At 46.1% G+C, this 25,544-nt stretch overlaps 1 protein-coding gene and 1 pseudogene across 1 annotated transcript in view; one reads left to right on the forward strand and one right to left on the reverse strand.

The window, feature by feature from the left end:
- CABLES1 (Cdk5 and Abl enzyme substrate 1) overlaps positions 1-1,283 on the reverse strand; it is a 106,186-nt gene extending 104,903 nt beyond the window's left edge. The window contains exon 1 of the mRNA XM_033435338.2: positions 282-1,283. Coding sequence (XP_033291229.1) covers positions 282-1,156 — 875 coding nt within the window. The 5' untranslated portion in view covers positions 1,157-1,283. The remainder of the gene's footprint in view (positions 1-281) is intronic.
- A 4,201-nt stretch (positions 1,284-5,484) lies between these two features.
- On the forward strand, positions 5,485-17,009 carry LOC125961272 (60S ribosomal protein L17-like; annotated as a pseudogene).
- Positions 17,010-25,544: the final 8,535 nt, after the last annotated feature.

Below are 25,544 nucleotides of genomic sequence, written 5' to 3' on the forward strand. Positions count from 1 at the left end.
TGCCGCTTTTCAGTGGGCTCCCGCAAGCCCTATCTCGGGACCCACTGCATGAGCATGGTGCTGCTGCTCTGTGAGTGCCGGGCTCGTGCACACACGTGTGAACACACACACACACGCTCCCTAGAGACTTTCTCTCTTCCGCGTGCCCTCGTGGTTTGGAATTCGCGCCAGAAGCCCAGAGATCCGGCAGGGCGCGGGAATTGGGAGCGACCGAGTCCCGCAGCAGAGAGCGGGCCGGGAGGGACGCGAGGTAAGGCGCGCGTGGCGTCCTGGATACTCACCGGGACCTCTGCAGCTGCTCGAAGGCGCTGGTGCTGACCCCCTGGCCCGGCTGCTCCAGGGAACAGTAGTTCTGCGAGGTCTGCCTGGAGAAGGCGATCGGCAGGATTCCCTGAGTGAAAGAGTTGAGGCGGCCACGACTACCGCTCCCACTCCCGGGGGTCCCGGAGCCCAAGAAGGCGGCCGCCGGCACGTGCACGCTGGTAAAGGCATCGTCTTCCTCCAACTCCTCCTGCCCGGCGCCCCCGGGCCCGTCGGGCAGCTGCGGCTGAACGCAGGCGGCGAGAGGCGCGGGCCGGGGCGGCTGCAATTGCTCCCCCGATGCCCGGCCCGCGCCCAGGGGGCTCGCGAACCCTCGGGCCGCCCCAGGGCCGAGCACGGTCGCGTGGCCGCCGGGGACCAGGGGCGGCAGCGGCGAGGGCGGCGGATGGCAGGGGCCCGATCCAGCTGCCAACGCCGCCGCCGTGCCCGCCGCGGCGAGCGCGCCGCAACCGCCCCGCTCGGCGGCGGCGAGCAGGCTGAGCCGCGTCCTCGCGCCGCAGGCGCTGCCTGCGCCCGGCTTGGCCGCACCGCTCTCCTCGCCGCCGGCCCACTCCTCGTCCTGCAGCGGCGGCCGTCCGTCCAGCGAGATGTTGGTGAGGAAGGAGAGGGCAGCCTGGCGGCGCCGCGGGTCCATGCGCGTCTTCCTGGGGGGCTCGGGCGGCGGCAGCGGTGGCTGTGGCGGCGGCTGGGCCGGCGCGGCGGCCGCGGGCTGAGGCTGCTGCTGTGGCGGCTGCTGCAATCTTCTGGTGCCCGCGGCGACGGTGCCGGCGCTGCTGCTGCTGCTGCGGACGGCCTTGCCGGCGGTGGCGGCCGTGGTGGCGGCAGTCGCCGCCATTGTGTCCGTCTGCGGCGATATTTCCGCGATGCCCCGAGAAGCGAGCGGCGCCCGAGTACTAAGCGGCGGGCGCGAGCGCCGGTGACCCGGGCTGGGCAGGGCGCGGGGCGCGGGCGGCGTGCGCGGCGGCCCGGCCCCCCAGCGGGCGGGCCATGCTTGCCCCTCGGTGCTCGGGCGGGGGGCGCTGCCGCTCCGGCCCACGCGCGCGGCTCGCTGGCCGTCTGCCCGCCCGCCAGCAGCCTGGGGGTTCGGTCCCGGGCCCTCTCAGACCCCGCGGTCTCCGACTCTCGGGCCCCGGTGTCCGTATTTATAGGTGCGCGCGCCCCGCGCTCGCGCTCCGAAGCGCTCTTTGCAAAAACACTGTATCACGTGTGGGGAATGAAACCTGGGAGGAAAACAAAGCCGCAGGCGGCAGCCGCGGAGGCCGGCGGCCGGAGGCGGGGGGCCGGAGGAGGAGGAAGAGGGGGAGGAAGGGAAAGCCAAGCGGGTGGCGGGGCGAGGGACCGGCCGGGCGGTCCAGGTAGTCCGAGCCGACTGCGGGGAGAGTTGGTGGCTCCCAGGGCGCGCGCCCAGGTGAGGGAGGTAGCACGTTTCCTCGTAGCGCTTGGACTGGGAATTGGGGGCGCGAGCAGAACCCCATGAGTCACGGCGTGAAAATGTGGTCCCGGGAGAGTTGTGGGTCTGCGGGACAATTAATTGGAGCGACGCGGAAATTTGGCCCGCGAGCTTGTTAACTGGATCCCGCGCTGCTGTTGGGCCCGGAGAAATACATCCTTATTAATAGTTACACACCCCTTATGTGGACAGTCCCACCATAAAGCTGTCGCTAACCGTTGAGTTTGTGTCTCATTCATTCGCAGACTGAGGATGCAGCCCCTGATTTAAATGCATACCCGAGGGTGCGTAAGAACCCAGGAGCGAACATCAAACGTGTGGCCAGACTAATTGACACATCTCCATTTGATGGTGCTGTCACTTTTCATCTCTTTCTTAGCAAAGGCCAACATAAATTTTTACTTCGACCCAGAAACGTGCTCCGTTTTCCATGAAGAACAAGGTAAGCTAAGATGGCCTCACAACCTTTTCCCCTTGTCACCTTGCAAATTTTTGTGGGTTATGATCTCTTTTCCTCCCATATAAACTGGGAACAAAATGCACAGCTACTTTCTGTCATTTATTTCATAAACATCCGTCTGGCACCTGCAATGTCTTATGTAAAGATGAGTACCTGTCCAAGCTGCAGCTCTGGATCTGCGAGGGGTGGCAGAATTCTGTACCCCAACCTCACGCCCAACAAACGCCTGTCCTGGGGGGGTTGGAGTGGGGGGTGGTTACCATGAGCCATCCGAAAACGCCTGCAGATTTCCCAGTGCGGTTCAGGTGACTTACCAAGTGCAGTAGGAACAATTGTCACACTGACTTGAGTTCTGTGACATCTAAGAAACCCTCTACACTTTCCTGAGGGAGAAGAAATGTGTTTAAGATCAAGGGATTAATTTAATTAAAGGTTTAAATTTAGCCTTGGAGCTAATGGGTAACTGTACATTGAAATTCCACTCCATTTCAAGTTCAAGAAAGTAAATTGAGTAATGTAGAGCAAATACACCCTTCCAGAGACATGCAGCCAGCCTGGAGGATGAGATATGGGTGAGTTCGGGTTACAGTGGTTTAGGACAAACATGGCACATGGCCCTTTACATGAACAATTGTTCATTTTTTATGTTATGCCATTTTTAGGCCTTTTGAGAAAGTGGAACCCAGTGTCTATATTTAGAGCAGCCTTACTGCAGCTAAGCGACCAGTGCTGTGTAATTTCATTAGGATTTTAATTACTCTCTTCAACTAACGACTTGAAACTTCCAAGTTACTTTATTACAACTAACTTAATTTACTTGACCACTGGTCTGGTTGTGCTGACAGGCAGTGTTTAAAAAAAACACCAACTCTGCACATGTAAAAGAAAAAACTATTTTTATCAAAAAAGTGATACATGTTTATTGCAGAACATTTAAAGAATAAGGTAAGCAAAGAGAAGTAGGAAAAATATAAAGCTTCACTAACAATCGCATCTCCTATGGAAATTTTGATTTCTGTCCTGTGTATATTTTTAAACAAAAGTTAAAGGGGGCTGTTTGTGTCTTGCGATCTTTGCTTGCTGTGTTGCAATCATCCTTCCTTTTAGAATATTCTTCTATAGCATCATTTTAATGACTGCACGGTGTTCAGTTTGATGGAGAAACTATAATTATTAAGCCTGTGCCCTACATTGAACATTTAGGTTGTTTCCTCTTATGCTGTTATAAAGAGTGATGATGACATCCTTTGTTTTGCTAAATCTTGCTACCATCCAATATTATTTTCTTAGGTTAAATGGATTTGGGGGCAAAGGACATACCATATTTTTAAGGCTTTCTATCCAGAAAAGTTGTTCCAGTTGGTTTCCTCACTCTTGCCAGCGTTGGGTATTAAAATTTTTTCATCAATATTTATTTCTTTGCCCATTTAAGCTATTGTAAGGGTCAAATATGCAAACTAATTTCAAATATTTATTAAAACATCAAACAAGAATTAATATCGATTTAACCTCCAAACCGCTCCTGTGATCTTCTTACGGGGATCAGGAGAGATACAATTTACAGTTCACCTACTATGTTCTAGCCACAGAAGATTTCTAATCCTGATGACTACTCTGCAGTGCTGGGGGGAGGGGAGATTATCATCATTAGTTTACAGATGAGGCTCAGAAAAATAAAATGATTTGCCCAAGGTCACTAGCTCTTAAAGTGGCTGGGCTAGGGGCTTCCCTGGTGGTGCAGTGGTTAAGAAGCCACCTGCCAATGCAGGGGACACGGGTGCGAGCCCTGGTCCGGGAAGATCCCACATGCCGCCGTGCAACTAAGCCACTGCGCCACAACTACTGAGCCTGCGCTCTAGAACCCGTGAGCCCTGACTACTGAGCCAGCAGGCTTAGAACTGGTGCTCCACAACAAGAGAAGCCACCACAGTGAGAAGCCTGCGCACCGCAATGAAGAGTAGCCCCCCCCGCCGCAACTAGAGAAAACCCACACACAGCAACGAAGACCCAACGCAGCCAAAAATAAATAAATAAATAAATTTATATTAAAAAAAAATAGTGGCTGGGCCGGTATGCAAATATTACTCCAAGACCCATACATATTCTTGCGCCCTCTGCTGGTGAGGATGTTTTATGGGGGGCTGTCTCCACATTTAATCTCATATTCATAATTAAGAGTCAACTATAATGGAAGTAAAACAAGCTTTGGAGGAAGGGGATCTGGGTTTCAAGAGTAAGTTTCTTAACCTCTCCAAGCCAGTTTCGTCTGGGTTATTCTGAGGTACAAATGAGGTTGCTTGAGAAGCATTTTATAAACTTTAAAGTACTTTTTATAATGTTTGTTACTATACCATCCTAATCTACTTACTCCCTGAATTTTTCCAAATTCACTTATTTTTCACCTATTTATACATGGATCAAGTATTACTGAGCAACTTCTATGTGCACAGCACCATCTTGCTACAAAACAGATAAAAAGAAGTGTAACCTTTAGCCCTTGTGCCCTTGACACTGATAGTAGTGAAAACCAAAAGCTCAGGACACATTTCAGTAAAATGGTAAGGCAGACTCTGATTAAGTGATCAAGGGAGCAATCTGACTGGGACGCTCTATACATATTATCATAGTGTGAAAAAGGAGCTTTTCATTTGAGGGGAGGCCTCAAGCAAGAGCCAGGATTTAAGCTGACCTGGGAAATGAAGGAAGGAAGAAGTTCAGTTCGCGAAGAGGAAATTCTGCAAATTCCTCATGGATTGCAAGCTTAGAAGTATAATTCTTACTAAACCAGTTGCCAAGGTTTGATTTTTTTCCATTTCTTTTCATATTGCTCCATTCCAAGCACCCATTCTGAAAACTGTAATTGCATGCACAAACTGTTTTGACTGACATACATGGGAGTCAATTAAAAAAAGAAAAAAGAACCTGCAAGTAATCACTGATCCTTTAAAAAAAATAATTCTGCAGACCAAGAAGTCTGAAAATTAGCTTAGAGAAAACAGTGGATATCAGTCATATCAGAAGCCATCTGACATAAGTGGCAATAACAAGGGGTTCTGATGCCAGCTTAGGCCCTTACAAGCTTATGACCTCTGGGGCCTCCTGCTTGGGAAAATTACAAAATTTTTGCGTTTGTTGCCTCGTCTGTAAAGGTAGGTTTAGTGTAATATTTTACCTTGCAGAGTTGTGAGGATTAGTGACAGCATGATGATGTAACTAGCAGAGTATCTTTAGGTAGCTATTATTAGAAAAATGCAAAATATAGAAGGTGCTCCTAACAAAGGCCAGGATGTTTTCGGTTCTAGGTTTTTGTAGTTTTCACTACTGTTAGGCAGGTAGGGCCATGAGAAGCTTCAGATGTCAGCTCCAGTTCAGAACAGATTATTGTATTGCATGTTCCCTAAAAGTGCAGGCTGTTGCCTGCTTTTTATAGGCATAAAATAAAGGCATAGTGCCGATGAGAAACCTGCTACTTTCCTTAATCAAATGAAAGTTAGATTTTCCAAGACTAGAAATGGAGAATATCCAAGAGACAGTCGTTAACACCCCAGCTGTTCTCCCTGAAATTCACCTTCCCGTCGGGACTCTTAATCATCATTTCTGTTATCCTGGGAGAAGGGGAGGGAAATCGATGGTGGGGGGGGATATTGTTTCCCCCTTTACAGTTTGGCATAGATACCTTAATTTCCTTACTTAATTCTCCAGGACATCTGAGACTCGATACAACATTTAAATGTGACTTGACTAGAAGCTCAGGGATATTTAACGAAGAAATAAACTCAATGAGTAAGACAGCCACATAGAGCAACTTACAGAATATGACTTCCTTAGAGTCCTCATCTCAATATTTCCTAAATGCTAATCCCATGCTCGGTTCTGGCTTATGTTCTGTGAGTAGCAATGATCCTACCCTGGAGCCCTCAAGCTAATGGCAGAAAAACGCATGGAAATATTTTCACCAAAATATATCAGGTATTTTTAAAAGAGAGAGAGAGAGCTGTATGCACAGGGCTCAACCAACCCCTGGCATACCTCCTAGAGTAGGGGCTATTTCAACTTTTGCCCCCCAGCACCAGCCATCTAGGACACTCTCCTCTCCCTGCACAGGAGAAGGTGCCCAGAGGAAATGGCATTCCTGCTTCTAGCCATGATCCCATCCTCCAAGTCTCCTTTTCCTGTCTGAGGACCTGCCCATCCCTCAGTAACTGGCACCAGCAGCCCCTGACATTGTTAAGTCATCCGCCCAAACAGGATCGTTCTGTCTCCAGACCCCTCACACTACGTGGAGGAAAGAGGAAGAAGGATGTTTTGCCACAGTACCTGCCTAGCATAATGGAGGGCCTTCAGACTTTTATAACTTGTATGAGAAGCTGAGAAAAGGAGGCAATAGAAGATGTCCATTGGACTGTAAACAGTCATGTAAGTGTGTGTTACTAATTTTTCAAGGACAACAGCTCAGGGCAAGAATAGATTTTGATAGCTGTCAGTCTGGGGAGACAAGTGCCAGTAACCCTTCGTCACTGTCACAGTGTCTTTAGTGTGTAGATCCCCAAAACAGCAGTGCAAATGCATTTACTCTTCTGATCCACCAAGATTCTCCCTGGGATGCAGCCCAGCCAATTGGGAAGGAGGAGGGATAGCATTCATAATAAGTGGCCCATTCCACTAGCCCTCCGCCAGAGGGGTGCAGCCAATGGGCCCAGGGTCGGGTTTTCAGATTCCGAGCTCTCCCACTAACCTGTGACTGCTGGGCCTCGGCTTCTTCATCTCAAGGCTGGAGCAAATCCTGTTCACCTCGCGTGGTTACTGTGCAGATGAGAACCAAGACATGTGTAGAACACCTCCCACTGTCTAACACATAGTGGGTGCTCGTGAATGGTGGCTGATGCTAGTATACAAGGGACCCCAGAGAAGCACGCCAGACTGGTGAGCAGGGGATGTCCCGTTCCACTGCCCAAGGCGTTAACTGCCCTGGAAGAAACGTGGCGTCAAAACTGTGTTAAGAAAAATACATTTCAGGGCTTCCCTGGTGGAGCGATGGTTAAGAATCCGCCTACCAATGCAGGGGACATGGGTTCGAGCCCTGGTCCGGGAAGATCCCACATGCTGCAGAGCAACTAAGCCCGTGTGCCACAACTACTGAAGCCCGCATGCCTAGAGCCCGTGCTCCTCAACAAGAGAAGCCACCGCAAGGAGAAGCCCGCGTACCGCAACGAGGAGTAGCCCCTGCTCACCGCAGCTAGAGAAAGCCTGCGAGCAGCAATGAAGACCCAACGCAACCAAAAACAAATAAATTTATAATAAATAAGTAAATAAATATACTGTGTTTTAAAAAAAAGAATACATTTCAGATGCTACCCTGAGATGGCCTCAGTCTTCCAAAAGGGGATTGTTCATGCCCATAATGCCACCCAAAATCCAATTGCAGAATTTTTATGATATTGGCATTTTAAAGAAATATCAATGAATTTTCTTCATTGTGTTACTTTTATACTTCAATTGTAGCAAAATCTTGATTTTCTCTGAAATTAACCTGGTTTTATTTCTTTTGAAATTACACTGATACGCATGAATAAGCATCTCACGGTACAAAGAAGAAAGCACTTCTTATGTAATTATGTAATTTCCTGAACATGCAAATTACATATGGCGCCGGCTTCCAGATGAAAGCTCCTCTAGACTGTGCGCAAATCGACAGGCCTAGAAGGCTCTATGTCTCCCAGTATAAAAATGTTATTTTATAGTGTTTGCGTTTGTTAGGTCACTCTCACACCAGAGTGGGATGAATGTGGCCAGATTCTGGGGGAAACATCACCACTTTGCCTGCCACTGGGAAGTTTAGCTGAGCTAATTAGTGGTCTGTGGTAACCTTCACTGATAGATGGGCAAACCACATGAAGAGACAGCCCAGAGAAACTGAAATGCAAATGCCTACCAATCACTTGAATACAAGGATAAATAAGAGTGATGGACACTCTTATATTGCTGGTGTAGACTGGAACAACCTTTCTGGAAAGTCATTTGGCAAATGTATCAAGAGCCTTAAAAAGTTCACGCCTGAGGGCTTCCCTGGTGGCGCGGTGGTTGGGAGTCTGCCTGCCGATGGAGGGGGCGCGGGTTCGTGCCCCGGTCCGGGAAGATCTCACATGCCGCGGAGCGGCTGGCCCGTGAGCCATGGCCGCTGAGCCTGCGCGTCCGGAGCCTGTGCTCCGCAGCGGGAGAGGCCACAACGGTGAGAGGCCCGCGTACCGCAAAAAAAAAAAGTTCACGCCTGAGAGTGTGGGCTTGGGAGTCACACTGGCCGGGTTAAATTTTGGTCACACTCTCATGGTTTTGAGCACATTGAGCACGTTACCCTTTGTGCTTCAGGTTTCTCATCTGTGAAATAGGAATGATAATCTACCTTTTGTAGCATTGCTATGAGGATTCAGTGCAGTAACATTGCAGTTAATGCTTGGTACGTGGCAAACACTCATGAAATGTAGTTACTGCAGTAATCCTAAGGAGCTATTGAGGAACAAGGTCAAACACTTATGCACAAAAATATTCATCGTAGCATTGTTTAAAATAAAGGAAAGTTGAAAAAAGAAACCCTAAATGTGGAGCAATGGAAAAACTAAGTAAATTATGGTTTACTCAAACAATGGGATATTGTGCTTCTATTTTTAAAAAAATTATGTTTACCAAGCTTTCTTAATGACATGAAAAATGTGTTTTGAAACAATGCTAACCAAATAAAATAGAGTAGAAACTAGATAGGTCACAATGTCTCAACTTTGTGAAAAAACTGAATGGAATTGTTGTTTTAAGTACTAATATGTGCCTAAAGCGTACATGTGACCAGAGGGTTAAGTCACTGGCTGGGATAGTAGGATTATGGGGATTTTTATTTGCTTCTTTTTGTTTATGCAAGTAGAAATAAGTGTGTGCTGGTCATTATAGAAACCGCTTCCCAATGAATATTTTTTAAAATATTTTTTAAATACATAGAAATAAAGCTTGGAAGAAACTATGTCCAAATGTCAAATGGTGGAATTATTGGGGAACATTTTTCAATTTCTTTAGGGATATTAGGAAGCAACTAGCTTTCTCTGCCCCTGATGAGTAGGAGGTGGCTAGGCAGAGAGAAGGAGATGCCTCTAGTAAGGAAATCAAGTATGAATGAAGGTGCAAAGACAGGATAAGAAAGGAAAGGACTTTTTGGAAGTGGCTGGCAATGACTAGACGTCCCAGAACAGCTACATTAAAAGGACTGTAGCAGTGAATAATGGGAAATAACACCAAAAAAACAGTATGTAGGGCCAGAACCATGAGAAGCCCTGAATCTGAAGGAAGGAATTTGAACCTATGGGCACTAGAGAGCCATAGGTGATTTTTATTTTTTATTTTTTTTTAAGTTTCATCTGGTTTGTTTGTTTGTTTTTGGCTGCTCAACTCAGCATGTGGGATCTCAGTTCCCAGACCAGATATCAAACCCATGCCCCCTGCGGTGGAAGCGTGGAGTCTTAACCACTGGACTGCCAGGGAAGTCCCCATAGATGATTTTTCAACAATAAGTGACACATGTGTCGAAAGCCAAACTGAAGGAGTATTAATTTGGCAAAGGTGCACATGGGGTTGAACAGAGAGTCTTAAGATCGGAGAGGGTTTTTTCTTCATTCTTCCATTTATGTATTTATTCATTCAGCGTGCATTGAGCTCCTGCTTTATGCCACGCTCTCTGCAAGGCACCCAGTAAGGCAAGATCCCAGGCCTCAAAGAGTTAACAGTCTGCTGTGAAAATTGGAGAAAGAGAGCAAAGGACACAAGGGTCGGTTCCCTTTTATGAGCAAGCCCTGAAATGGTCATTTCTACCTTCTAGTTTGAATTCTCACCAAAGCCCCGCTATTTATCCTATGTGACCTATGAAGAAACAGAGGCTCAAAAAAGTTAAGCATGGGGTCGTGCTTCTGGTCACACAACTGATCCCTGGATAATTCCTTCTGTAATATCTTAGGGTAGAGGTCTGTGTCACAGGGAGAGGCCGAATCCTAGGTGGTCAGAGAGGCCCCACAGTGAAGGTGATATTTGAACTTGGACTCTAGTGCACATGTGAGATAGGGCATTTCAGGCCATGCACAGGCATGGGGTCAGTAATGTTAGGACTCCATTACAACCATTTGGGCCCGAGGCGGTAACACTTGGAATTGGCAGTGAGAATGGAAAAGAATGGTCAAGGGCATGAGGCACTGAGGAGAAACTGGCTTCCAGATTTCCAACCTGGGGTGCAGCTGTAATTCCTGAAAGAACCAACAGTACCCGGGGGAGGGGAGAACAGATGAGAGGGTCAGACGCTGGCTACGTTCTGGCATGAGTTCCTGGTCTACACCATCACACAGGGGCCCAGGGGAAAGTAAGGAGTAAGAAGGTCTCATTTTTCTAAATAACACCTTAATCAGGTGGAAAGAGAAGTAGGCTTTGTGTTTGTACTGTCACAACCCTCCAGTCTGGTTACAGATGGGCTCACATGGTGGATGGCTGAGCACTCTGGTCTCTGGAGCCCCTACACTGGCCATAACTACACATTCCATTTGCCCTCTGAGACACAATTCAGAGCTGACACAGCATCCTGGCCCCCTTTTGTGATGTACGCGAGAGAAGCTGTTGGAAACAAACCATTCCAGGACTGGGCTCATTTCAGCCATTTTCTAGGATCCTTTTGATGGTAGGTGACAGAAACCCAGGTGAAAGCAGCTTAAGGAGAATTTATCTAAAGATATAGGAAGGTCTCAAGGAACACAGAAACAGGAATAGAGCTGGAGCCCGGACACACAGAGAACCATGGATGTGGGCCTGCCTCTTCTTGCCGCCTAACTTTCTCTGGTACCTGGTTCAGACTCCATCATCTCCCTCCGCAGATTCTGTTCCTCTAGTCCACTGGGCAAGAAATGTGGCCTCTGACAGTTTACAACCTTTATAACCTACAGAGCCTGGACCCTCCGGGTTTCCATTTCAAATTTACAAAGAAAGACTGAAAGCACAGCTTGTGTGGAGCTGGCCTTGGACTTCTCAACTAACAGGCATTCACTCCCAGAGGCAGATGGATGGTGTGTGGGCCGTAACATCTCTAGGTCTAATTTCCTTGCTTGGGAAATGGAGATACACTCTCTACCTTGGAGGTTACTACTGTGAAGAGTAGAGGATAAAAAGACATTGGTGATATTCAGACTTCCCACCAAGTGCTCCTAAAGGCAAAAAAAGAGGAGACTGGGACTGCCCTGGCGGTCCAGTGGGTAAGACTCCACGCTTCCACTGCAGGGGGCGCGGGTTTGATCCCTGGTGGGGGAACTGAGAGCCCACATGCCGCGCGGTGCAGCCAAAAAATAAAAAATAATAATAAATAAATAAATAAAAAGGATACTGATAGCCTGAGGGGTCTCTTGGTGAAGCTGGAAGCAGGACATTGATTTGAGGTCTTGTTTTTAGCATAAAAATGTGTTGGCTATGGGAATTTAGCATATGATAAAACTGACATCTCAAATTAGTAAAGATAAGATAAATTATTTAGTGATGTCGGGATTGACTGGGTTGCCAGCTGGGGAAAAAAAAAGATCCCTCACAGTCTACAGCATATTAAATTCCCGATAGAAGAAAGATTTAAATGCAAAAAATGAAATCGTAAAAGTAGTTAGGAAAAGTGCGAAAGACCTTAGCAAAAGAACTCAGAACATGTCCTCGTGGTCTGCCTCGTTCAACACTGCAACTCCATCTCCTAAAGCAGCGCTTGGTACAGAGACAGGACTTAATAAACTTTTCGTGGAAAGAATTAATGAGAGAATATTTCTTTTTTTTTTTTTTGCGGTACGCGGGCCTCTCACTGTTGTGGCCTCTCCCGTTGCGGAGCACAGGCTCCGGACGCGCAGGCTCAGCGGCCATGGCTCACGGGCCCAGCCGCTCCGTGGCATGTGGGATCTTCCCGGACCGGGGCACGAACCCGTGTCCCCTGCATCGGCAGACGGACTCTCAACCACTGTGCCACCAGGGAAGCCCGAGAGAATATTTCTTAAATCACCTCAGATAGGGGAGAAGCTTTTCTAAAGATGATCTAAAACCCAGGAGCTATAAAAGCAAAGGTAAACTTAGCTACCATATATATGTATAAAACAAATGAGGTGAGGGGGGAGCGGAGGGAACCAAACTAATCAAAAGACAAACATACTGGAGGGAAATATTTGCAATTCACATAGCAAAAGGGACCCTTCCTTTCTTTGATAAGAAAAAAAAGCCAACAATCCAGTAGAAACATGGAGAAATGATATGAAGAAACAGTTCCCAGAAGAAGAAATACAAATGTTTTTGAACATTAAAAAAAAAAAGAAGAAAAGAAAAGAAAGATACTCAACCCCCTTCATAATTTAATAAAAGCAAATAAAAACTCTAATGAGATACAAGTCTTCACCCATCAGACTGGCTAAGGTCAGAAAGTTTAAGAACACTGTGTTGTCTGTTGTGCATTGGCTAAAGGATCAGGAAACAGATACTCTGATGTAGTGTAGATTGGGAGCACTCTTCAGAGGACAAGTGGACCGTGCAATATGCCCTGTGACCTACTTCCAGGAATCTCTCCTACAGATATACTAACACATGTACAAATGAAGACTATTCAGGGTTATATTTGTTGTAGTGTTGTTTGCAGTAGGAAAATACTGGAAATAATCATCACAGGGCTGGTGAACAAATTCTGGCACATCCATACAATGAAAAACTGTGCAGCTGTTGAAAGAATGAAATAAGTCTCTATGATTTATGAAAAGGTCTCCAAGATGTAGTGTTATCTGAAAACAGCAAGATGCAGGGCAGTGTGTATTTTATGCTCATTATACTAAACAGCAACAACAACCCACAGACATGGGTACTTACTTGGACTGTGTATAGATGATTTCTTGGAGGATTCCCAAGAATCTGGGCATAGTGGTTGCCTCCTGGGAGTGAAGCTGGGTGGTTGGAGAACAGAGGGGTAAATTTTCATTCTAAACTTTTTTATACTTTTCAAATTTTGCTTTATGAAGATGTATTACCTCTTCAAATAATAAATTAAGAACATGTGTTAATTTAGCATTCTGCTCCGTGCTATTATAGATCCACTATTGATTAATGTAAAAATCATGTTTTACATTACTTACCTCACACTAATTAACTCTCCCTCCCAAATCTTTGAGTGAAATTAAAATTCTAGAAAGATGCAGCACATTTATCCTGGGACTTTGTCTGCTGGGCACACCAACAAGTGGCCCCTTTCTGAAGAGAACAGAACTTTGCAGAGTGTTTGGCACATTAAGTAGCTGCCCTACAAAAGGGAGTTCCTGTCTCTGCAGGAACGGAACTGTTCTGGGAGAGGGGCTGGAGGGAACCTCCGCTCCCCTGGCAAGGACAAGAGGCTGGTGAGTGTCTTGTGCCCTGATCAGGACCTTGGGAGACCTGGAAATCCAAGGTCATATAGGGTCCACATTCTTCAGCCTAGCCCAGTCCCTGGCACACAGTAAGCACCCAAAAAAGTATGTTTCTGGAATGAATGAACATACCGAGAGTTAATGGGAATCTCGCCTGAGGGAGTGACAAATGCCACTGGGAAACTGGGGAAGTCCCATAAATAGATGACATTTAACCTGGGGCTTTATCTTTTCCATTTTTTATTTTTTTGGCCATGCCATGGGGCATGTGGGATCTTAGTTCCCCCACCAGGGATTGAACTGGTGCCCCCTGCATTGGAAGCACGGAGCCTTAACCACTGGACTGTCAGGGAAGTCCCTAACCCGGGGCTTTAAGAAGGAATCCCTCGGGCTTCCCTGGTGGCGCAGTGGTTGAGAGTCCGCCTGCCGATGCAGGGGACACGGGTTCGTGCCCCGGTCCGGGAAGATCCCACATGCCACAGAGCAGCTGGGCCCGTGAGCCATGGCCGCTGGGCCTGCGCGTCCGGAGCCGGTGCTCCGCAAGGGGAAAGGCCACAACAGTGAAAGGCCCGCGTACGGCAAAAAAAAAAAAAAAAAGAAGGAATCCCTCACCTGGAGGACAAGGGGGATAAAGCAGGATTTCAGGCAGAGAGAACAGCTTACCTTTGGGCATAAGAGTAGAGGGATTGGAGCTCACAGAACACCTATCTGCCCTGCTTGGAGCAGCCGTCAGATGTTGTCAGTTACCATGGGGGCATCACATGTGTTGGCGGCTGTCTGACAAAGTGAATTGGGAAAGGTCCAGAAGCTGACAGACAGGAAAGAGAGTAACCAGGCCCCATTCACTTGAAGCCAGAGGAAGCTTTGGGAAGGGAGGCCCTCAGGTGGACCCTCACACACCCCTCCAGAGACTGACTGTGAGATGCTCGCAGCCTATCAGATCCAGCGCCTCGTTCTTAAACCACCCCCTTCATTGTATTCTTGCTCAGTGAGAGACACGAAACAGAGGGCCACGATCGCTTATCCAGAATCCAAAACGCTTCAAAAATCCTAAATCGGTTTTTAAAATTTTGTCAACAAAACCTGCCCTGAGCTGATCTGAAGCTACACGTAGACGTAATTCATTGCACTCTTATGTGTCCGTATATACGTTTTGCTGTAGAAATATGTGTGATTGATGACAGGATGCTGTTCTAGACCCCGCTGAAGGGTTATATAACATATTGTAGGTGCACCACACTACTTTTAGTACTTAAAATCTGGAGAATTCTGAATTCTGAAACACATCTGGCCCCCAAGAGGTTTACATCAGGATTTGTGGTCTAACATAATCGACCAACACAAAAAATGTTTAAAAATAAAAGTAATATAATGTCCTGGGTGTAAAAGAAGAAAAAAGAATAGAAGTGTATAAAAACAGAATATGTATTTCAACACGTAAATGCTGGGGCAGGACTATACCAGAAGACGGGGATGGGGGGCGGCAGTGAGTGGCGACATAGACCCCTCCTGTGGAGGGGGGTTGCCTCTAAAGTGGACTTTGAATGTGGCAATTCAAATAAAATTGACAAAGTTATATATAATTTTTGCAACTCAAATGCTAGGAGTCCTTTTTGGATAAGCGGTCTGAGGTGATCTCTAAAAATGGTTCACTATTCACTTGACCCAGAAAACCCCACAGAATCATGCCAATCAAGAGGCTCAGATCTTCGTGTTCACTTTAAGAGCACTCGTGAGACTGCCCAGGCCATTCAGGGTATGCATATCTAAAAAGCCACCACATATCTGAAGGATGTGACTTTACAGAAGCAATGTGTGCCAGTCTGTCTTTAAAATGGTGGAGTTGGTAGGTGTGCCCAGGCCAAAGAGCGGGGCTGGACACAGGGTCGGTAGCCCAGAAAAAAGTGCTGAACTTTTACTGCACATGCTCAAAAATGCAGAGAGTAATGCTGAACTTAAGGGCTTAGATGTAGATTCTCTGGTCATTAAGCATATCCAGGTGAGCAAAGCACCCGAGATGCCACGCAGGACTTACAGAGCTCATGGTCAGATCAACCCATACAGGAACTCTCCCTGCCACACTAAGATGATCCTTCCTGAAAAACAACAGATGATTCCTAAACCCGAAGAGGAGGTTGCACAGAAGACAAAGATATCCCAGAAGAAACTGAAGAAACAGAAACTTATGGCCCAGGAATAAATGCTGCAAAAAAAAAGCAAATAAAAGTAAAAGCAAAAAAAAAAAAAAAACCTACTAGGAGTGGCATTGCCATGATTTTCCAAAATGGTGAACAACTCTCGGGGAAGTTCCAATATAAAAAAAAAAATACAGTCTCCCTCAATCTACTCAATAGTTGCATTCCTGGAAAATCTGGTGCGTATAAAAACCATGCAGAATTACTTTGTGTTCATTTGCAAAACGTAATTAGGTTTTAGGCCCAGATGATTATAATGAGGTTTTTTGCTTACAAGATACGTTTTAATGAGACGTTTGGAAGTGATTCACGATGCAGGACAACTCTTTGTTGTGGGTGACTGCCTCACACATGGCAGGGCGCCTCTTGTCCCTGGCTCCACATGTTAAATGTCAGTAGTGTCCCCCAGACAGATGGTTATGACAACCAGAAATGCTCCTCACATTTCCGAAAACCTTAGGGTGGTAAGCTCAGGAGGGAACACAGCTCACCCCTAGCCGCCCTCAGAACCACCGAGTGGAGAAGTCGGCAGGGGTTGGCGGGTGCGCCAGTGGAGTCCCAGGGCACGCTCCGTCCAGGTGGGGAATCCTGCAGTGAAGTCTGGACTGAGCAGTTTGGATTTGAAGAACCTTGTTTTCCCCAGAATCTAAGGCTCAGGGAAACACACTGGCATTGGGTGTGCCAGCGTGAAGCTGTGACTCTCCAATTGGCCAACCTGTGGGATGTTTTGGCCTTGTGCATCGCTTTCCCCTGCCAGTGAGGTGGTGCCTTCTCCAGTGGGTGATGGGCCGCCTGGTACTTGGCTGGTCTGCTCCGGTTGGGGCGTGTCAGGCAGCCCATGGCGGTGCGCCTTCCTTTAAGACTCATTCTCCAAGTCTCTATGTATCTTAGTGGTTAGCAGTTAAACACAGCAGCATATTCACGATAGCCAAAAGGTGGAGGCAACCTAAGTGTCCTTCCATGGGTGCAGGGACAAAAAAAATTGTGTTACATACATACAATGGAATATTATTCAGCCTTAGAAAGGAAGGAAGCTCTGGCACATGCTACAACATGGATGAAACTTGAAGACATCATGCTAAGTGAAATAAGCCAGACACAAAAAGACAGATACTGTCTGATTCCACTCTCTAGAGAAGTCAAATTCAGAGACAGAAAGTGGAATGGTGGTTGCCAGGGGCTGGGGAGAGGGGGGATGGGGAGTTATTGTTGAATGGGGACAGTTTCAGTTTTGCAAGATGAAGAGCGTTCTAGAGATGGATGATGGTGGTGCTGCACAACAGTGTGAATGCACGTAATGCCACTGGACTGCAGTTAAAAACGGTCAAGATGGTAGATTTTACGTTACGTGTGTTTTAGCGCAAATAAAAATTTAAAAGCTAATAAAGAGGGAAGGTGCTGATGGAAAGACTACGAATCAAGTGTGGGCTCTGCTGTTTACCAGGCTGCTGTGCATCTTGGCCAGGTTAACCTGTCTGAATCTTAGTCTTCCCATCTGTGAAACGGGGATAATGATGTACTAGGGGTGGGGGGAATTACGAGGGTCACTAACTCGTGTTTGTAAGCCACAGGGCACGCTGTCTGCACTCAGGAAGTGTGGCTGTTATCGTGCAGGTGGATTTCACTTATTCACTGCTCCAGAAAGCAGTCTTTCCCCTCAGACACTCTCGTAGAAGCATTTGGGGCATTTAGCCTAATAGCAAGGTCATACGGACACTAACAAAGCAGAAGGACTGGGGACCCAGGACGGTGCGTGTATCAGCTTCCTGGGTCTTCCTGCCTGGGGGTCAGCTTCCTCTCCGCCCACAGGGAAGCATTCTCAACTGTACTTTAGGCAACTTCACTGTATCTAGACAAAGGCCTTCTTAACTGACCCTCCCTCCCAGAGGGACACTTCTCCGTAAGTGGAAAACCTCCAGCATTCCCCTTTAGACTCTTAGGGAGAGTTGATCATTGTTGACAGCAACAAGCATTCATTTTCTTTTGTTTTGATTAAACAATAATTTGATTGGAAAATGCTTCCTGGTGCAGTAATTAATGACCGGCTGGAGCTGCTAACGCTAGAGGTAAAGCAAAAGGCACCTAACTCAGCTCGCATTAGCTACCAGGAAATGTTAGACCTGGAGGGTAATCCCTGCTGGTACAAACTCTGAAATGGGGAGGGAGCAGAAGAGAAAAAAAAAAAAAAACCTAAGCAATTTCTTCTTGCGCAATGAAAAGTTTAAAATGGAGCGTCGTGTTGCCATAGACACAATTCCTGGCTCTGGGCTGTCCTCCATGCCTGCATCCAGCCGCACAGCAATTAGACACGGTTTTCAGCAGGGCAGCTGAGCCTCCCAAGTACCTATAATGAATATCTGCAGCTCCAGGCTCCCGCGGAAATCCTCAAGCCTTCACTTGTCACTATAATTTCCTTGGGAAGTGTTTCTAATTACATATTTCTTGCTGCCTGCTCCAGGTCAAGTCTTCTTGTATACAATATTCGAATTACATAAAACCACAAAACAGTGAGAGCGACCCTGGAGTGGTCCAAATTGCTATGTATTTGCTTTTAACTTAGTAGTTAAGCATTACTGGGTGTAATAGGGCATCGTTTGCATGAGCAAAAATAACGTTAAAGGAATGTGCCTCATTCTTTTTGAATCTCTGTAGAGGTCAGACCCATTTCAGCAAGACATTTATATAATAACAGAATTCCCAACTCCAACACATGGACCGTTTAACTATTATAGCAGGGTCTTTGTCAAGAGGAACTTAATTCTTTTGTATTATCTCCTGGGACCTGCCATCTAGGGAACTTCTGGCAGTGTAGTTCCCTGGAGGTGGTCTGTTAGTTTAGGTAGTTCTCCAAGATGTAAGACAACCTTCACCCGCTAATTCTTAGAGAAAACTGAAGTCAAATGAATCTCAATCCAGATGCTACTGTATGGATGTTAAATTTTCTTTGGAATTGAGTAAATTGGAGGATTCTTCAGCTCTTGAAGAAGAGGCAAAAATGGTTTTCCAAAAGGGTGGGTTGGCTAGGGTTGGGGGTTCCCCTCCTTACAGGGGAGGGGTCTAAGTCCACCACCCTCTCTACCTTGCCTTGTGTTACGGAAGATTGAGCACCTGCAGGACCCAGAGTTACTGACTACCTGATCGTCTTGGGGGGCCTGAGGAGCTGTGCTCAGCTGAGCCTCCAGGCAGTGCCCACTGGGGGAGGGCTGGTTCTGGCCCCGGCTTGCAGGTGATGCAAGAACATGTTCCGACCCTGTTCCCTAAGGAGTTTCAGCAGAAAGTGGCAGCCCTGCAAGAAACAGCATTTGCTCTAGGCTTGCTTCTGCCCACTGGCTCCTCCTCCCAGTCTCTAAATGTTGAGGCCTAGGGTTCATTCCGGGACCTCTTCTCTCTGTCTGCACTCAGTTCCTAAGTGATGTCATCCAATTACGAGGCCCTGAATCAATACCATCTGTAGCAGATTGTGTTTTCCAGAGTTGGCCACAACAGTATCTCCATCCCATATGCTCTTCTACAACGTGGTCTTCACACTCTTTCCATGGAGAGGAGGGATCTATATCCACCACCCTCCCCATCCCACCTTGAGTCTTGGCAAGCTCTAGCTCTCTGGTAGCCCAGAGGATGAGGTGGAAACGATGCTGCATGACTTCCAAGGCTAAGTTAGGAAAGACGGTGCACTTCCACCTTGTTCACTGGTACACTCACTTTTGGAGCCCTGAGCTGCCATGTAAGTGGTCCAGCTACCCCAAGGAAACCCAAGCCACATGGAGAAGCCACTCTAAGCGTTCCAGTTGACAGCCCCTGCTGAGGTCCCAGTGAACAGCCAGCTTCAACTGCCGGATTTGTGAGTGAAGACACTTCCTGGTGATTCATGTTGCTTCGAACCCTTGAGTCTTCCAAGCTCAGACCCAAGATTTGTGGAGTAGAAACTAAACACTCTTGCTGTGCCCTGCCCTGAATTTCGAACCCACGAATTGGTGGGTAAATGAAATAGCTGTTTTAAGCTAAGTTTTGGGGTCATTTCTTATATAGCAGTACTATCGGCAACACCATCTGTATGCCAATGACTCCCAAGTTTCTATCTCCAGCTTAGGGCCTCTCTCTGAGCTCTAGACTCGCGTATCCCACTGTTGATTTAGCTTTTTCACTTGGATGTCAAACAGGCTTCTCGTAGAACATGTCCCAGATGCAACGATTGACCTACCCTGCCCTGCAAAGCTGCCCTTCCCTCAGGTGTCCTCATCTCAATAAATGACACTGAAACCCAATTGCTCAGACTCAAAATCTAGACATAGTCAGTGACTCTTCTCTTTCTCTCCCAACTCCCATCCCATCCATCAGCAAACCCCATCAGCTCTACTTTCAAAACATTTCCCAGATAGGATTACCTCTCACCTACTCTACTGGTATAACCCAAACCCAAAGTGCATCTTCTCTGTCCTGGATTATTGCTATAGCCTCCTAACTGGTCTCCCTGCTTCCAGTCCTGGCCTGTAGTCCTCACCTCCATCAAGTCTCCAGAAGGCACAGTAAACATCTCAAGATGTAAATCACAGCAGGAGCCTCGACTCCTCATTCACTCATCTGGTTGTTGACCAGGAATCTAGCTGGGGCTGTTGGTGAGAACACTTACATCCAGCCTCTCCATGTGGCCTGCACTTCCTCAAAATGTGGTGGCTGGGTTCAGAGACCAAATGTCCCAAGAGAGAGGAGAGCCAGCTAGGAGTGCATCTAGGATTTAGCCTTGGGCGTCATGCAGCAGCGCTTCTGCCACATTCTACTGGCTGAGGCAGTTAGGAAGGTCCACCCAAGTACAGAGGCAGGGAACACAGACTCTACCTTTCCATGAAGCCTGTTAGGGTCACACTCTAAGAGGAGCATATATAATGGGATATACATTGGTGCGGGCATCCTTGGGAAGTATAATCTGCCACACTGTTCAAGAAGATTTAACTACATAAAAAAGAAAACCGTACACCAAAAAATTCCATAAGCATAATGTAAATGCAAAAGACAGTATAAAGAAATGCTAACTCTTTTTCCTAAGCCCCTCACTGAGCCCCTCCTCTAGGCTTTGTGGGTTGATTACAGGCATATTTGGCTGCTTAACATTTTGGTTTTTATTTATTTTTAATTTTTTTTGGCCACGCCACACAGCTTGTGGGATCTTAGTTCCCTGACTAGGGGTTGAACCTGGGCCCTCTGCAGTGAAAGCGTGGAGTCCTAACCACTGGACCACCAGGGAATTCCACCACCCCCCCCCTTTTTTTGTGTGTTAATACTGCAGAGGGAAACTGAGTCTAATGTGCCTGCTTCCTCTTCTCTCTGAGGGCAGGAAGAAGAGAATGATGTCTCCTTCATCTCAACCTATAAGGCTCGCTTCAAATGATACTTTCTCCACAGACCCTCCCTGACTTACACTGTGTGAACACTGAGTTTTTCCCCATCTCACAAGGTACTTATACTTTCTTCCTTGTATTTCAGTCTCTTTTAAATATCTGTCTCTTTTAAATCTTACCTCTCTTTAATTCCTCCATGGTATACTGAACTATAAATTTCTCAAGGGAGAGGGACTTTTTTTGGATTCATCACTGTTGCTTTTCTGCTCTGATCTTTGCACTGTTCACATGTGTTAATTATGCAATGTGTGCTGGTGGAATTCATGAAGAAGCAGTTGTGTCCAGTGTCTGTCTCATCTATATTTAATAATCCTGGAATGTAGTAGGTGCTCAATTAAAACATGTTTTTGGTGAATGGATTGTGATCTACTAAATACAGGACATTTAAGGGTGAAGTAAGCATAAGAGCTGGTCCCAGCCTTCAGTTACTATTTATACCTTGCCCAACAATGAAAAAGCTATCACAAGGCAGGTCATGATTATGATTTTTTGACAAAAGTCTGTGGGACTTAGAGAAAGCTTTTCTAAACCTATATAGCCAAAGTCAGAAAACATAAAGGAGAAAACTGATAGTTTCTACTGCATAAAAATGAAACACTTCTGTACATTTAAAAAAAATCATAAATACAAGTAAGGCAAATGGAAAGCCAGGAAAAATTTGTCAGTATATTAACAAAAAGTTACTATCTTTAATATTGGAAGAGGTCATCTATGTCAGTAAGAAAAAGACAAACATTTTTTAGTTAGGGAAAGGATATGAATACTCAAAACAAAAAGAAAAATATAAGTGGTTAATAAACAGAAGAAAGAAAACCTTCAACCTCATTAGCAATCGTAGAAATTCATAGGAACACCACACTGAGGTAACATTTTTCTTTTATCAAACTGGCAAACTATTTTTGTTAAAATAATCTGCAATGTTGGCATGATTAGGAAGACTGAAAATTGATGTTTAAAATGGACATGCTTTGTAACCCGGCATTTCAACATCCCCAATTTATGCCAAAGAATTTATTGCTGAGGTTTGCCAAGATCTGTACACAAAGACACTTCATGAAGTACTGATTTTAATAGCAGAAAATTGGGATTAATGTCCAGCAATTGGAATTAAATTGGTTAAATAAATCATAGCACCACCCTGTGATACATTATATAGCCATTTCAAGTGCTGATATGAAATAATATTTAATGAAGTGGGAACATATTCCTGTTACATAGTTAATTTAAAGTTTCAATTTATCAAGCAAATGTAGAATTGTTTTCTTTTTCATCATATATATTTCCATAATCAAAAACATGCATAGAAGAAGCCTAGAAAGATTTACATCAAAAATTTTAGGATTCTGTGATTTTATTTTTTCTCACCTCTTTTTTTGTGTTTTTAAACTTTCTAGGGAATTCTCTGGTGGTCCAGTGGCTAGGACTCTGTGCTTCCATTGCAGGGGGCACGGGTTTGATCCCTGGTCGGGGAACTAAGATCCCACAAGCAATGCAAGCTGTGTGGTGCGACCAAAAACAAAACAAAGCAAAACAACTTTATACAGTAGCATTCTTTTCTATCCAGGAAAAAAATACCATTATTTCTTTTAAGTGGTGTGGAAGTTGCCCCTGCAGTATAGGTGGGAATGCCAGTTCTGGCTATTTCCTTTGAAAATATCTCTAGGTGCCATGGGTACACATTTACAAGAGCCCATTTTCTCCTGAGAATAGAGTGAGGGTGGAAGAAATTTTGGTGAATGTTTGTATTTGCAGCTTGTCCTGGAGTAAATCTTTAAGACTGTGGGAATAGGCGCTTTGCGCTCTGTTGAGCTGGCGAATGTATGTCAGGTTTCCTGTCCTTCTGTCTCCGTCATGTGCAAGGATCTGTGAGTGGAGGGTTTCATTAATCTAAATGCATCTGCAACCCCATCAGGAGCATTTCAGTTTCATGGACAAGTGGTTTGCTTTATTTGCTTTATTTGCTCCTGATGGAAATAAAGGGATGATACAATTAGTTCTGTCCGCTGCACGTGGGGGTGGAGCTTAAGTGAATTAAAACGTTCTGTGGCAAAGTAAACATGAAATGGGCATGAGAAGTTGGATAGCAAGAGGAAAGCAAAGTTTACTGATTTTCTCCTTTATTTGGCTCTCAGGTTTACGAGGATACACAAAAATCAGACAAAGAAATTTGATGGGATTTAGTCTCTGAAACTAAAAAATAACATCGCCACTGATTCAGCCTTCATGAATCCCTCTGACTCTATTTCCAAATATAAGCCCTGTATAAAACCACCCTTTGGGGACCACTAAAACAAGTGACTCTTATACGACAGAGAAAAAGACAAGTGACTCTTATACGACAGAGAAAAAGAAGCCGTTTTAATAATATGTGTGTTCAGATGCTTGCATCAAATGTTAAAAACCCGTCAATTCACAATGCAGAATACCACCTGCCCACAGGTACAAACAAAAACGTTTCCTTTGCTCCAAGGGATCTTTTTTCCCTTTTATTATTGCTAGTATAAGAGATCAGGAAATGTCTTAAAATGCACAAGTGGTTTTGCTGACTTTTTATGTGGTTTCTTTTGAATTCAGGAAGCTTTGAATGACATAAATGAGCTCTGTACAGATGTTTCTAGAAGGTTTATGGCTCATCTCTGAGGTTCCCAGAGAGTGGTCAGCTCCACATCACACCTCTTGGGACCCCATGGCCCATGACAATGAAATCAAAGGAGGCTGTAATTTTCTCTCAGCCTTCTTTGGGCTTGAAAACTGGAAACAGCACAGAAGACCATACATTCAATGACACATCAGATTGGCATCTTCCCTGTGCCAGCAGCCATGCCCACGAGCTGTCATGGTGTGGTGTGTTACAGTCCTTGACCTGCTGGGGTTTATAGCTGGGGGTGAGAATGGAGCCAGGGAGGGGACATGAATTTAATAGGCTTCTGGGTGTTTCCATCCTTATTTCACTCTTGGACAAGCCGAAGAAGGAAATGGTTTTCAGCAACCTCTGTGATAAAAACTATTTGCTTATTCAACTGAGTTATCTCTAAAAAATGTTAAAAGACAGTTTAATAATCACTGTCCCCCAACTGTCTCTCTCTAAATATAGTTCACGTATATGAACCATGAATCTCTCTCTTCCTTTCCTCCACACTCTCCCCGATGTTCCCCCAAACTGGCCTACTTTAGCTCTTTTCTCCTCTCCTTTTTCTCATCTTTTTTCCCGATGGATTTTTCCTTCTTCTTCTCTAGCAACTCTCTGTTCTTTCCCATGTAAATCAAACCAGCCTACCTTGGCCATTCTCTCTAACACCACACACAAAGGCCCAGAGTCTACCGGGAAAGGTAGAATTCTCTTAATGGGTGTGATAACTCCAAGTATTAGGTACTATTAACTCACCAGACAGACAGATGAGAAACCCGGACACAGAGAGGGCAAGTAACTTAGCCAGGGCTGTGCAGCCCTCGAGGAGCAGAACGAGCCTCCAAAATTCCTCATTCCAAAGCTTGGGCTGTTTCCAAAGTACAAGCGGAGGTCCTCAGGGAGGGCTCTGGGTGGATGAGGAACAGAATTAAGTCATATTTACCGACAGCCACATCCTCTTAGATTCGTGGAGCGGCTTCCGTGCCCAGGGCAGGAAATAGCCCTTCTCCCAGGAAGCCCCCCGTGGTGTGTGTCTCAGGCGACACACACATTGTGGAAAAACAGCATTCTTGTTCTCAGAGGCCTGTATCTGCACAGCGCCAGGGGACCTCTCACACTGTTTTCCCATGAATGGTGCCCCCTGGAGTTGTGTGAGGGCTCGGCCTTGGCGGCACAGTTGCTTCATTTCTCACGTTGCTTTTTTTTGGAGGTCTTGAGGGGAAGGACTGTGACATCTGCTCTTGGAATGTTTCCAGCCCTGCTGAGGTTCAAAGCCCGCATCTGTTCCAGGGTCTTTCACTTCTGGTTCCTCTCAGTTCTCACTGACACTTGGGGCGGGGACCGATAACCTAAGCTTAAAATTCACGTTGTCTTAAGAACCTAGAAGAGGCAACTCATGTAGTTGGAAGTATTTGAAAGACTCTGAGAAAAAGGTATCCCAAAATGTATGTGCGAATGTACATTCTCTAGAAGTTACTGTCGTGTAAAATTCAGAAATAACCACTTTTAGGTGAGAATCTATGAGTCATTTTGGTGAATGTGGAGTGGGGGAGGGGAAGAACAGGAAGCGAGGAGACTTCAAGGTTTCTGTAGAAATAATTCGAGGGTAGGGGCATCTTCTCTCCCTTCGTCCCCCTTAGGTAGGTTTCCCGACTTTGCTGGACCCA

Source organism: Orcinus orca, chromosome 15 (genome assembly GCF_937001465.1).
Source record: "Orcinus orca chromosome 15, mOrcOrc1.1, whole genome shotgun sequence".
NCBI classification, from domain to species: domain Eukaryota; kingdom Metazoa; phylum Chordata; class Mammalia; order Artiodactyla; family Delphinidae; genus Orcinus; species Orcinus orca.